This window comes from Amphibalanus amphitrite, unplaced genomic scaffold (genome assembly GCF_019059575.1).
Source record: "Amphibalanus amphitrite isolate SeventyFive unplaced genomic scaffold, NRLGWU_Aamphi_draft 000077F_arrow, whole genome shotgun sequence".
In the NCBI taxonomy this organism is placed as follows: Eukaryota; Metazoa; Arthropoda; class Thecostraca; order Balanomorpha; family Balanidae; genus Amphibalanus; species Amphibalanus amphitrite.
In genome coordinates, this window is record NW_024881573.1 from 1,068,705 (window position 1) to 1,082,797 (window position 14,093).

General features: G+C 46.7%; 1 protein-coding gene across 1 annotated transcript in view; it reads right to left on the minus strand.

The window, feature by feature from the left end:
* Window positions 1–14,093, minus strand: part of LOC122379422 (intraflagellar transport protein 74 homolog) — a 439,917-nt gene that overhangs the window by 364,476 nt on the left and 61,348 nt on the right. Inside the window, exon 2 of the mRNA XM_043361638.1 lies at window positions 628–740. Coding sequence (XP_043217573.1) covers window positions 628–726 — 99 coding nt within the window. The 5' untranslated portion in view covers window positions 727–740. The remainder of the gene's footprint in view (window positions 1–627; window positions 741–14,093) is intronic.

Below are 14,093 nucleotides of genomic sequence, written 5' to 3' on the forward strand. Positions count from 1 at the left end.
TCTTGAGAAGAATGCGGGTGCTTTAGAGGGGCGCCAGTGGTTTCAGGGGGCGCCATCGATCTTGGATGGGGCCGAATGGGGCAACTGTGAACTTCAGAGGGGCGCCATCAACCTTTAATGGGGCGACTGTTCCGTTCGGGTGGGTGCCAGCGGCTCTTCAGTGGCGCCATCGACCCTGGGGGTTCGGAATATTCTGGTTTCCGGAGGGGCGCCCTTCAACATTGGGGGGCTCATGTCCTATTTGGGAGGACATGGGAGGCCCATGCCTCCCGGTGTATGTTGAATTGATGGATAGAAAAAGCACATGACTTATTTAAAGTTATCTCGTGACAAAACAGTTGATCCCAGATGCCTGAGATCAGGCACACTTTACTGGCGAATGGCAATTTCGCGTACACAGAGTGAAAAACTATGTCTAGCTACTGTCCACTGGAAAAAATTGACTTTTCACAAAACCGGCCCATACCTCCCGCCTCCCGTCTCTATCCTATCCTACCTACATCACTTGTATGCCAATTCATTAAGTTTTTGAAGGCGGGAGGTCCCCTGAATTGCAGTATTCATTGCTCCGCGACTGACAGTGCAGTTGCGGTGGTGTGGTGGTGCGATGGTGCGGTGGCAGCTCACCCTGTGTGCCGGGAAGTCGGCCTCCTCGAAGGTGAAGTGCTGACCCGTGGCCGGCCGCGGGCCCTCGGCGCCGCCACTCTCCTCCGAATAGCCTTCCATTGCTCCCCAGTGGCCTGTCAACAGTGGATCTGTATCAGATAGGCATATCTCTGATCTTAACTCTCGACCGTATTGGTGTTTTGCCAGCGTCTGGGTCGCACTACTAGGGCTAAACTACGGCTGTCCGGAGCTCGCAGAGCGGACTTGGGCTCTGCCCATGCTCCGACATAGCATGCATGCCCTCTAGACGATGTCTTTGTGTCATACGCCGACTTTAGCTCAAGTCCTAGCCGACTTAAGTCCGAATTAAAAATCTCGGGCAAGCCGCACTTTAGCCTCCTTGAGCCAGCTGAGCCCGGAGTAAAACTGCTGGCTGGATTTATAAGTCAATGGGGAAAAATGAAAACTGTTATTTTAGCGTCCGGAGCGATCTCAAACAATCTCCAGCACACGGAATCGTGATTTTTTGCACTCTTTGCAAGGTTCGATGCTTCACTTGCATTGTTGACCATGCGGGACGACATTTAGGACATCAATAGGGTCAATAGGAGGAAGCCACTGGCGGTCGCAGCCGCTAGCAAGAGGGGGGGGGGGGCAAAGTCACACTCGCGGGACATAACATTTCCCCGTCACCGCGGGGGGGGGGGGTGATAGGCAAGTTCTTACGATGTGCAGCAAAATCTACGCGACGATGCACCGCGCAGTTGGCATTACTTATGCTACGTCTATCCCATGTTTGCGTAAAAGTTTTGAGCTCGGTTTAAGACAAATCACCAGAGGCCAGTTTCACCAACAGAAATATAGTTGCCTGCCGGAATTATTCGCCTAAAGGCCATTTCGAGTACGGTAAAGCCCTATCCGCCCTATAAAGTTAATGGTAAAGCCCTATCCGCTTACGTGCCCATCGCGTTTACGCTCCGTATGTGAAACTGCCTTTAGGCAAAAATATCCGGCAACGGCTATTTTTCTGTTTGTAAAATTGGCCTGGGTTCCATTTACCGTCCCACGGTGTGCCCAACGGACGGACCGCTGCACCATGGCTACGGATCGGTGCTGAATACGAGCATACCGGAAGGTCGGGCACGCGAATTCAGGACCTTACCACCATAAAACAATTCGGAAAAGTGCGAAACCTCTTGCTTTAAACAAACATGTGAAACCCAGAGAGCATTTTCAGACTATGCCATTTACCCATATAGTTGTGTGGCGGCGAGAGAGAGAATATGTGCACCGACCTCTGGAGACTCTTCACAGGTTTTCAAAATTTGCTTCTGAGGGCCGCGCGTAGATTCCTGCGGGGCTTCACAACGGCTCTATTGGGGCTCACTCAACTTGGTGCCAATTTGGTGACCTGGGGGCGCTGACCTGACCGTGACCCGAGGTCAACACCCTAGGTTGACCTCACCCAAACAAAAAGTATATGATTCGACGCGCCTGAGCGACGGCGAACACGATGCTGCCAAAATCGCGGTTCTGCGGCCGTTTTTTGCGAAGTTATTCATCAAAAACTGAACCGTACCTTGGGGCACTTGACCTGACCTCAGAGGTCACCGGTTGACCTAGGACCTTGAACTCGGGTATCAATCTCCGCATCTTGTAACGGCACACGCGCTCGTTTTTTCCGCGACGCGCTAGCTCCACCAGGGGCGAAACGGCGATGGGGGTCGTTATTGCCCCCCCCCCCCCCACCTCGACCGGCGCGTATGTAGAAAACCAATAGGTCCGGCGAGGGATATACAGTATGCAGTGTACAGCTGTATACAGTAGCACCCCGTAGTTAAAAAGTAGTAGGAACTCGTCCATATTCCGTAATATGAACGATAATTGGCAGGCTCACAATCTATCAAAGCATCTCTGTCGTGACGAAAGGAAGGCATTTTAAATAGATCGTAAATTTAGCAAATAACGCTGGCTATCTTTGTTGGTAGGTAATAGGTATGCAATACTGCATTAAGTTTTTTAGTCTTTTGGCGAGGCAAGCCGGTCCCGTGCTCAGTTGGTAGAGCGTTGAACTCCACGTGGTGAGAGCACGCGGTCCCGGTTATAACAGTCCGGGTTCGAAGCGCGACGGGCACTTGACGTTTATATGCCTCCTGACAGGTACCTATGGTTGCGGCTAGTGGCAGGCCGTAGCCAGGCGAAGTCAGTGAGGGGACCGGCCGTGCGCGGCTATGTGCGCACATTAAACTTTGGACTCCAAATTCTGCCATAGAACTGGAATTTGACGATCGGAGGGTAGAGGGCAGGGTCACTGCCAACAACTAACAAGCTTCGCTTAGCGGTGGCTCTGTCCTTGTGAATCCTTCCTATTAAAAGATTCGGACTAAATTTATAAAAAGAAAAAAGAAAAGCTTTCAAGTTCTATCATCTTTCACTGTCGACAGTTAGATTGCTATTGCAAGTGCCTTTAACCCGCGCCGTGCTGGTGGCCTGAACATTCCGCCGAGTGCTGGGGGAAGGGGGCGTTTTCACGCCCCCCCCCCCATCGTCTAACTTGGCTCCTGGGCCATGTAGCCTCGGTGATTTTTAATTTCAGGTCAAAGGTCAGGTCACCAGAGGTCACCAAAGGTCAAATTTAGTCCATTTCAATAATTTTGGAAACTTCCACCGGCTAACTCGGGAACCAATAGAGCTACAGCACCGCGGAAAAGCGCATTCGATAGCCCTTTTACAGACCTTTCTGAATAATGCTCTCAGACCTGACATCAGGTCAACGGTTTAGCCTCTAGAGGGCAAAAACTGTAAAAATAGCCGTTTTCCCGAACAATATTTTTCGGCAATAACTTTTGACTCAAGAGAGTCACGACGTTACTTTTGGCAGCATCATGTTCCTCTTGTCGAGACACGTCGAATGAACTATTCGTTGACCTTGAAAGGTCATTTTTTACCTTAGGTCAAGGTCATGACCTGACCGGAAAGTGTCATGCTGCATATCAGTCGATCCGTATGATCGAGCTGAACACATCTGACGTGTTTTCACCGCAGTGTACCACAATTATATTTTAGCTTGGGTGTCAGAAAGGAAAATTATTCCGTAGACAGGGTGAAGGGAGTGGAAAATTGCCGGTAAGGTAAAGCTAACAACAGATGCGAGGGATAAGAGTGGAGTAAAAACAGATTGATAGCATACATTTTCACACAAAAAAAAATGATACGATATAGCGTTTAATGGAAGCATCGATATATTGTTTAAGACCATGTACGACCATGTACGACCATGCCCTTTGCTTTTGACGTTCGGAGTGGAAAATTTATCTTGAAAGGTTGAGGTGAGAGTGGAAAATGGTCTTCATTTGGATGTCGTTTCACACCCAAATCGATTAATTTTGGGACACTGTTTCACCGCTCTAGCACGTCTCTATCAAACGTTCTGGCCACAAAACTGCTGGCCCCCAGCACAGTGCGGGTTACGCCATGATAAATGTATGGGCCCTTTTCACCGTGCAAGGACCCTTTTCACCATAGGCTCCTTTCACTATGCATGGGCCCTTTTCACCCAGCCCCCGTTCACGAGCTTCAGAATTCCTTTACCGTGACGTCATCACGGCGCATGACTTTTCATTCACCCATAGAAATGCATGCAAAGCATGGTGTGTTTCAGGCGGGCTAGGGAGAAATCTAAGGCCTACATGTGTTCAAAAGACGTACCACTAAGCCAATGGATTCGTCTCATTACGATAAATGGGGTTGAAATCGAAACATTCGGCCTATATTTATCTAAAATGGGCCAATCAAATGGTCCCTGCAACTCATAATGAAGGATTTCCTCTGCGTTAAAAAATTTGTTTCAAGTGTTTTTTCATCAGCGACAGGGGAAATCCTTCATAATTGCTACCAGATTACTACCATATTCCCTCGCATTTCTGTTGCGCATTGCCTCACAAATAAGAGTTTTGTGAAGTTTATATTAATTTAATTGTCACATTTTGACTGATTTTGGCGATTTTCAATTATTTCAACGCAGCATGGATCAGATAGCTCTCGTAGTTTGCTGAAGAATGTGGCTTTTGCTTGGTTATTTTCAAGTTATCTGTGATTTGGTGCGCCGTGATCGTAGCATTATACAAATTATATCAACTTTAAAAATTGAATCAACTTTTGAAGTGAAGTTCACATGAAGAATCAAAAGTTCAAGCATAATAATTGTTCAAACATAATGATGCAACATGTGTCTCCCAGATGGAACTTATATTTCAATTGAAAACTGAAAATGGAAAACAGAAGATGGATCTGCGGAGTTACTTAGATCACAAGGTGCTCTTGATTGTTGGTAATTGAAGATGTTGAGAGAACTTGTGAATCTGCATACCAGTCCTGACTTGCTTGATTGTTTAAAACTATTTTAATTCTCATAATTGTGTAATGTGTAGGTAGTGACTGTGCACAATGCGCAGCACATGTGCGCAGAAATGTGCAGGTGGCTGGTAGGTGGGTTAAACTTCGGAGATGCGAATTTGGATGTCAGTTATAAAATTAATGGTTATGCCTTGTAGAGTAAGCTCTGCTGTTTTTTTTTGTAATTGTCTTTTGTATAATTGTAACCTACAATGCTGTTAGTTTCATTTTTATTAAAATGCTCGACCAGAATTTTCACTTGTTCATGCATGAATGGCTAAGTTTGGGGTGTTAATTCAACCCTGACTGCTCAAGTTTTTCAAAGGCACATGACACAGCATGGCTAGATCAGCTGGTACCTACCTGTTGACTATTTTTGTTTTTGTTGGTGATGTGTTTGCTGTTTGTCTTTTGCAAGGTGGTCAATGAAATAAAATAATGCATTATTTTGGAATGTTTCCTTGACAGAAGCCAGGAGCCGGATTGATGTGTGCTGGTGAATGAGATGGTTCAAAAGCATTATCTGATGTTTTTCAATGTGCATAAGCCATAACATCCCTTTCATACGCTGAAGTTTTAATAGCTTCTCAGTCTCTGTCATTTTCCTGAAATATTGGTGTAGATAAGAGATATCAGTACCTTCTCAGAGGTACCTGCCTTCTGCTGGATGAATATTTAATTGGTTGGACGAAATGGACAGGTAGCCTTATGATAATGTAATGTGAAATCTTATTTCTATAAAACTTTGAAAATGAAGTTCTAATTATTCATATGTGCATACATTTTTGATGACTAAGAAAGTTTTCCACAAGATTAGAAAATGTGGGAAAGTCTATCAAATAACACATTCTGAAGGCTCAATGCTGACAGAGTGCTGCCTCAAAGAATAACTGACTTGCTGGGTTACGAATATTTCTTTATTTTAATTTTCAAATGTAATGTACAATACATTGCAGTGAAATAACAAAATAGTGCAGTAAAATAGTATTGGCGACGATCAAACAACATGTGCGCCATTGATGTCTGCAAAAATTGCTACCAGATTGCTACCAAATCCGTGACGTAGCTACGGCGCCTTTATTTCCCTAGTGAACCAACCTGAGTAGTAAAGTAATCTTGCTTTTCACCCTAGTACCCACGGGCGATCTGCTCGTGCTTTTGTTACTGGAGCGTTTCTACTAGGCATGCCACATTATCTATGCGTTTCCAGACTTTGTTGTGTCTTATAAACGTGCCAACACGTGAAATTATGGTAGTCCCATGCTTTATAAATTGTGCCAAAGGGTATTCAAAGGTCAGGTCAAGGGCATTGACCTTAGATTACTTTTAGTCACTTTTTGGAGATGATGTCCATTTTGGAGATGATTTCCATGTCAATTTTGTCAAAATGTCAATTTTGAAGCAAAAAAAAAAATTGTCAATTTGGAATTTTGTCGAATCTAACCCATTAAGAACACAAGGGCGGATCCAGCCGGCCGTCTTGGGGGGGGGGGGGGGGCAACCGGTTGGGACTAGCCAAACCTAGGGTACCCCCAAATCTAGTTTTCTTACCGGTTTTAGGCCACTTATTTTTCACCCTTCGCCTTTTCATCCGGAAAAAAACGAAACGAAAACATTTGCAAAAAGTGAGAAATTTTGTCTCAGCTGAGTCAAGGAACCTTTTTGGTAACGTAGAATAAAGGCTTATATCTTCCACATGAGCTGTCAAGCCAGGTAATGAGGGGGGTTGTTTTTATTAAATGTTTTCTTCCCTTTAGTTTTCCTTTGTGACCCACAACCGCTAATTCAGGGAGGGCAAGTTGCCCCGACGGTTCCTAGCCCTATGAAAAGTTGTGGGGCAGCGCCCCCACGGCCCCAGAGTTGTGGGGGCAGGCTGCCCCCACTGACCCCCAGCTCCCGCGCCCATGACCACAAAGTTCAGGCCCATGGCCCGGCGTCGAGCTCAAATTCAGACTCGGCAATGTTGATGGTATGTCCGAGTTCAGACAAGCTGAGCTTATGCTGGGTTCAGCTAGGACGATTGAAGAGGTATCCTGTTGGGCTAAATGCCGGACAATCTCAAGCTCTGATTTTGCATTTAATGCTTAATTATCCTACTATGTTGAGTGAAAACTACCCATGTGTCATTAAGTATAACTTCAAATAGTGGGTTTAATTAGTGACATATGGTGGAGCATTAGGGGTTTTAGGGGTGCACATGCACCCCAAACTGAAAAAGCACCTTCTCAAAATGACGTTTGAAACACTTCAAAAACAAGTACAGGTAAGGGGAAATTGTGTCTTCCTCTGCACCGTGGGGACTTATGCCATCCTAGCACGACATAAGTGGCAAATACGAGTATTTTGATATCCACTTTTTTGTCATCCATTTCACGTAGAATTGCCCAGTGCATCCATACCCGACCTTAAATCCTTTCAAAAACGATTGCTTACACCTCAAAACACCTCTCAAAGTGTAGCATTGCGCTGACCAGCATCCTGCTTCCCGGATATAGCGAAAAAGCACACGACAATGAAACGCCCGCTCACTCGTTTCCCTGAACAGCAGCTTAAAGTTGCGATATGTTTTTATTATCTGTGCTTAATGAGGAAGATGATGGTATACACGAAAATTTCCAAAAAACAACCAAAGGTATCATTTTCGAAGGAAATGCTAAAAATGTTAAAATGCTTTTGATTCCGGGAGTTGAATCAGCAAACTGCTACCCCACAAAGTTTGATACGCGGTGGTACAGTCGTGTACAGGTTGATGGTCCCCTACTCTTTATCCACCGGGTTCCTATGGCTCAGCATTGGCAGCAGCCGCCTGGTACGGTAGGCTGTGCCGCATGACCCGAGAGTGAATCGGCACAGTCTACCCACGCCGTTTGACATCGGCTCGGGTCGCCGGGTGGAGCGCTTTGTAGACCAGCTGTCGCCTCGCGTCAGACCAGCGCGGGGGAGGGGCTCGTCTCGGTGGTTGGCGTGGGCTGGCGAGTGGTGTGGGGCGTGTTGGTGGACCATGGGGGCTGGGCGGGTGTGTGTGGTCACTTGCTGCATTCCACATTTTGCGTCGCTTAACAATTGCATTCCTGTTTTTGCTAAGCACAATGCGCGGAAGACCCAGCGAATATAATTTACTTGTGCATTGTGCAAAACGTGATTTGGCACGGTATCGAGGCAACCATAGGTCTTGTGCCGCATATATGCATGATATTTAGGCAATACGCTTATGAAAATGGTAGATTGATCGAATTGATCCTGGATGTCAATTCGTATGCTAAATCAGTAGGCGGAACTATGGTCATGAGTACCCAAATATAGGAACGTTCCCATTTTTGGGAACGGAGTTCCCAAATATGGGAACGGGCGTTCCCATTTATGGGAACGGAAGGTAATTTTTCGGCCGTTCGCCCACTAAAACTCAATAGTGCATCACGTCTCAAAAAAGTGCACGCTAATTTAAGTATCTACTAAGTCTCTATAAAATTATCTTTAATCTGACCGTTGCACAAGGAAATTGACCGTCGAATGATATTTTTAATGATTTTTTGAAATGACGGAATGGTGAAAACATGGGTTATACTACATTTAACTTGCAATTTTTAGGAAAATGAAGCGTTTTTTACATTTTGAGGTCAAGTATAATAATTTTCGCCTGGTTATGAAGTTTCATACTAGCGACACCAGATGCTGACATATGCAAGCGAACACGCGGACAGTCCGGGGGTAATATTGGTGACATTTGGTGTCGGGGCGCACGACCGCATGGAACGTCAGTGATTTTACCGAACTACTGTTGTAAACTCAGTTTCAGTGGTTTAAAATTATTCAGCTGTATTATATCATCCCAGATAGACATATTTTATTTGGATGCTAGCTGTTTAGAGTTGTTTTATAAGGAGCGTCATGAGCGTGGTTTTTGTCTTCCGTGTTCCTAAGCGTGATCGTTTTGGGGGAATTTCTCTTATATAGGTCGCTCTGTGTGGCTTATTTATAATTTTTATGCTGATTTCGATCATTCCTCGTACCCATCCTACCAGGCCTTTTGCCACTTACACTCATCAAGAAAGGAAAAAACTAGATTTTCATTGGGACTAGGTGTTTTGAGGGTGTAACATATTCAGCGTTCCCATTTTTGGATACTTCCTTGTGCACGTCAACTATCGGTGATAAACAGACAGGTGCTTGACATGTCTCCACCCTCGGCGCGGACGGTGGATATAGGTATGGAAGACCTTGTTGAACATCGCTGAGCGTTGTGAATTACGTAATCCTGCAGAGGGGGGCGTGCCCGCTGCGAGATCGACGGGAATAAAAGCGCAGAAGACCGGGCGAAACATGCGACGGTCTTGCCGGAAAGGTCATCTGATGATTGTTGCGTTAACAATAATTTGCGGCGTTGGACGTGATGCTTGTTAATGAAAAGAGCCCCTGAAAGGCGTCGGTGAAATCGTTCCCAATTTTGGGTACGCCGTTCCCATAATAAGGAACGCTTGCAGCGCCAGTGTACGAGAGCGTTCCCAAATTTGGGCTCGCGGCCCGGATGATGGACTGCTTTAGAAATAGGGGAACGATTTGAAACTACGATGGGCCTTACAATATCAAACTCTTTCCCAACAATATTGAGACAAATATCAGGTGGTTCACGATCGTTTTATATTTTTTGGACGTCATTTAACGGCTCTTTTTCTTGTTTTAAATAATGCCTACATGGCGTTCCCATATTTGGGTTTATCGTTCCCAAACATGGGAACGAAAATGCGTTCCCGAAAATGGGTACGCTTGACCATAGTTCCGCCTACTGAAATGTCGACATGTATTAAATGAACGAATGAATGAATCAATCAATCGACAATCGACATGTAGATATAAAACCGTATAAATGGCTCGCAACCACTAAAATCAAACCAGATCCTAACTCGGAAAAGTAGCCGGAGCCCCGATGAGGCTCGAACCGGGACTCCACGTTGAAAGTTTTGCCAATGATCCATCATCATTCCACCAAGCTGGAGCGACCGGCACCCGAAACCACAAAAACATTCATTGACTTTGCTTCCGACCTCCCGGCCCCGCCGCCCGCCCGGCCAGACTTTGCCCCGGCCGTGGCCACCATCCGGTGTAGCTCAGCGTAGGAGTGCTAGACTGTCAAACTGACCGGTAGTGAGAGGCCCGGTTCGAGACGCTTCGCGTGCTGGATGTTTATTTCTGTGTCCGAGGCTATGCGAGTAGTCCACTTTTTGAATTATTTGAGAGAGAGAGAGAGAGAGAGAGAGAGAGAGAGAGAGAGAGAGAGAGAGAGAGAGAGAGAGAGAGAGAGAGAGAGAGAGAGAGAGAGAGAGAGAGAGAGAGAGAGAGAGAGAGAGAGAGAGAGAGAGAGAGAGAGAGAGAGAGAGAGAGAGAGAGAGAGAGAGAGAGAGAGAGAGAGAGAGAGAGAGAGAGAGAGAGAGAGAGAGATAACTGTATTTGACAGACTCGAGGTCCAGTACCAGTCACATCACATCAAAATTGTACCACTGTACAGTGGATCTTATTAGGATCTCCAGACGTAACTAGATGGCGTTGAGCCTTAGTCGAGTCCATGTCAAATTCAAGGAGAGGTCACTACCGAGCTGGGTCCGAAGGGGAGGTGGGCGGGGAGGGGGGGGCGGGTGGCGAGGTCACGGTGCGGGTGACCTGTCAAACAGCCCCGGCGCAGCGGGGCACTGCCGTAGGCAAATGGCGCACTCCAGTGTTGTTCCATATCGCGGTGGTGGGCCGGGCGGCCGGTTAGCTTGGCAGCTTGGAAGGAAAGGATAATGAGGCATGGTTTTGCTGTGGCCGGTTCACCTACTGTTACTTATGATGCACCCAGAGTAATGCAAATGTGGCGTTGATAATGCGGCTGGCAATGGAATGCTAGCGAATGCTCCGAGCGCCTAGCTATAAGGATTAAGATTATTTATGTCTCCTGAAATTTTCATTGAACATAATTCAAGCACTAGAAAGATCGTATTCGTTCGCCAGCTTTTTGACCGGCTGGCGTTTCTTGCGTAGATAGAGCGCCCTTGGGCAAATATTTAGGTATAACGCAGGTGATTTTTTTTTTTGCTGGTAAGACGCCTTTAGGGTCAAATTAAGCAGTGGCGGCGGAACACCTTTAATGAAGTGGGGGCACTGCCGACTTTTGGTCCCATTCTTTCCATGCAACGCCCATAGGGCTAATGTTAACGGGGGGGGCACGGTTGACGGAGCGTTGGAGCGTTGACGGGGGGGCACGGTGCCCCGATGCCCCCCCCCCGTTCCGCCGCCACATGAAATCAAGTCGCTAAGAGACGATGAGGAAAAGTGGACGAACGCCACATTTCTGTGCATGAAGTCTCGAGTTAAAAAAGCTAGAAGTTATTATGCGTGTAAGCTTAAAAAACAATAAGATCAGTTAATAAAAATATTTGACCCGAAATTAACTTCTGTTTTGTCTGACCATGATTGCATGTATGACCCCGGTCCAGCCTGGTTCAACTCGGCCCAATCTGGTTCGGCTCCCCCTTTTTTAATATAAATTTGGCCCGAACCTTTTGAATGGAAGGAATCACAAGGACAGAGTCCCCGCTAAGTTGAGCTTGTTAAGCGTTGACCCTGCCATCAACCCTCCGATCAAGCAATTCCTGGTCTATTGCAGCCTATGGTTTTGAGGTTTAGTCTATGGCAAAATGGTCTATGGTTTAGAGTCCAAATTTTACCGTGCGCACATAGCCGCGCACGGCCGGTCCCCTCACTGACTTCGCCTGGCAGCGGCCTGCCACCAACCACAACCATACCCGTCAGGAGGCTAAAAAACTTCAAGCACACGTCGTGTTTCGAACCCGGACTTTTGCAACCGGGACGTGCGCCTTCACCACATGGCATATGGAGTCCAACGCTCTACCGACCGAGCTACGGGGACGGACATTTACCTTGGGGTTTCGCCTCGTGACATTGACAGACGTCAGACACTTTGGCCGAACTTTAGCCGAAACACTGAGCAAGCTGCGCAGGGCGACAGGTGCTCGTAGCGTTGAGGTTGGGTAACCTGTGAGCTGATCGTGATGTCGTGAGTTCGAGCCTCACTTCCGGGTCTGGTTTTATCTAGACACAACCAAAACCTTTCCTTCTACTGCAACACAGCTAAGCACGTTGACATCTTTCTCCAATATCTTTCCCCAATATCCTCCCCAAAAGTCAAAATTATTGCTTATAAACGTTTAGCTAAGTTTTATTTTTAGGAAAATATTTTTGGTCATTTGTCTGGAGCCATTTCAACTCTTTTTTCTTTTCTGATTCTTTTCGACCCGATAAAACCCACCAAAACTGAACGTGCCAAATGAAAAATATCTGACTCAAATAACAGTTTAGAAAAGCCTCATCATGCATCATGAAAAGCATCATGCAACTATCAACTGAAAAGTTGCATGCTGTGAATGCGTCCTAGATTTCAATTATCATTGTTCAACGTTTTGGCTGGAACTGACGCTGCCTCTGGCTTGCCCGTTTGTTTGAGATAATGATTCTCTTCAGTCGCGTTCTTGCCGGTTCCACATGAACAGGATACCACCATACCGGAGTAAACGCACCCGCAACCATCATGTTGAACTGAATGTTGGCAATTTTTCGCGACTACTTCACGACCATGATACATGAATTTATTAAATTGAACTTTTTGAGCCAAACACGTACACATATGATAAAATGAATGTCACCATCGTGTTCTACGCCCCAAATTACGTATTAACATGTGTCACAGGCTGCGAATATCAGTTTTGATTTTCGGGGATATGTGCCTACCCGGTTGACCTGACCTTGACCCTGACCTTTGCTTGACTGACCCCTACATGGAGCTGACACTCTTGTAGGCCTTATAAGATGGATTGTGCACCGTTTTGACAGAGTTTATGGCGAGAGGCGCCCATTGCGAAGTCCTGAAGTCTGAAGCGTCTCGTCGCGCTCTTTCGTTTGCCGCCTCGTGCGTTTCGCTGCGCCTATTGGTTCTCGAGTTATCGGCTGGGGGCGTTTAACCCCCCCCCCCCAGCAAACGGTGGGTGGCGAAATACCCCAGCAACTGCCGGGTTAACCCGTTCTTGAGTTATAGGCCCTCAAACTCACCGTTACAAACCGAAGTTTAAAAAATGTAATGCAATATAACTCAAAAAGTTTTGATCTGAAAAGTCTGATATTTTGCCAGGCGTCTTTGGGGCCTATGATTACCCCTAGGACGGATTTTCATTAAAATCTGAGAGATGAGGGTGACGGGCCTGGTACGATCTATCGTGGAATGCCCCAGCTGTCAGAGGCGGTTGACACGTACTACGAATACCCGGCAGGACCATTACTGGTTGACCTGACCCGACCTGGCCTAAATGAATGAAGACATCTTCTGGGATCAACGCTAACACGATATTCGTGATCAGCACCCCGAAAAAGCTCAGCCACACTTACGACGCTCTAACAGGTCCCAATTTTCCCGACTTTTGGGTCATTGACCTGACCTGGAAGGTCAGCCATGAACCAATGACCTAGGACCTTAAATTGGGTATCATCGTCTTCCTCTCGTCACGGGCAACACGCTCGTTTTTTTCGCGAAACTCTAGCTCGATCAGCGGCCAAACGGCAATGGGGGCAACGGACCCCCCCCCCCCCTAGTTATACGTTCGCGGCTGACAAAACGCCAATACGGGCGAGGTTTAAATCCATATACATTCAGGCATGAGACAAGAAAGCTCCTGGTTAATAGTGTTAATGAACTATAAAGAAGCTTCAGCTATTAAGAAGCTTCTGAAATCTCTCAAGCTGAAGCTGATTATACTCAGTGTTGTTATAATCATTCCTCAGTTTTCTGACAAGAATCACACATTTGGCCATGACAAGGGTTGAAAATACCCTTTTCTTTAAAAAAGTGCCTAATGACAATCTTATTTTCCTTTGTGGAAAATAAGATGTGAGCGCCGTCTATTTGCTGCATGTGCTGGTCGTGTGACCGCTCGTGTGACCGCTCGTGTGACCGCCCGATTCGTGCGGCTGGGCCGCCGCTCGGCGCAGCTGACCGACCGACTGCCTGGGGGCGGGGTCGAAGGTCGGGGAGCTGCGCGGTCGAGACG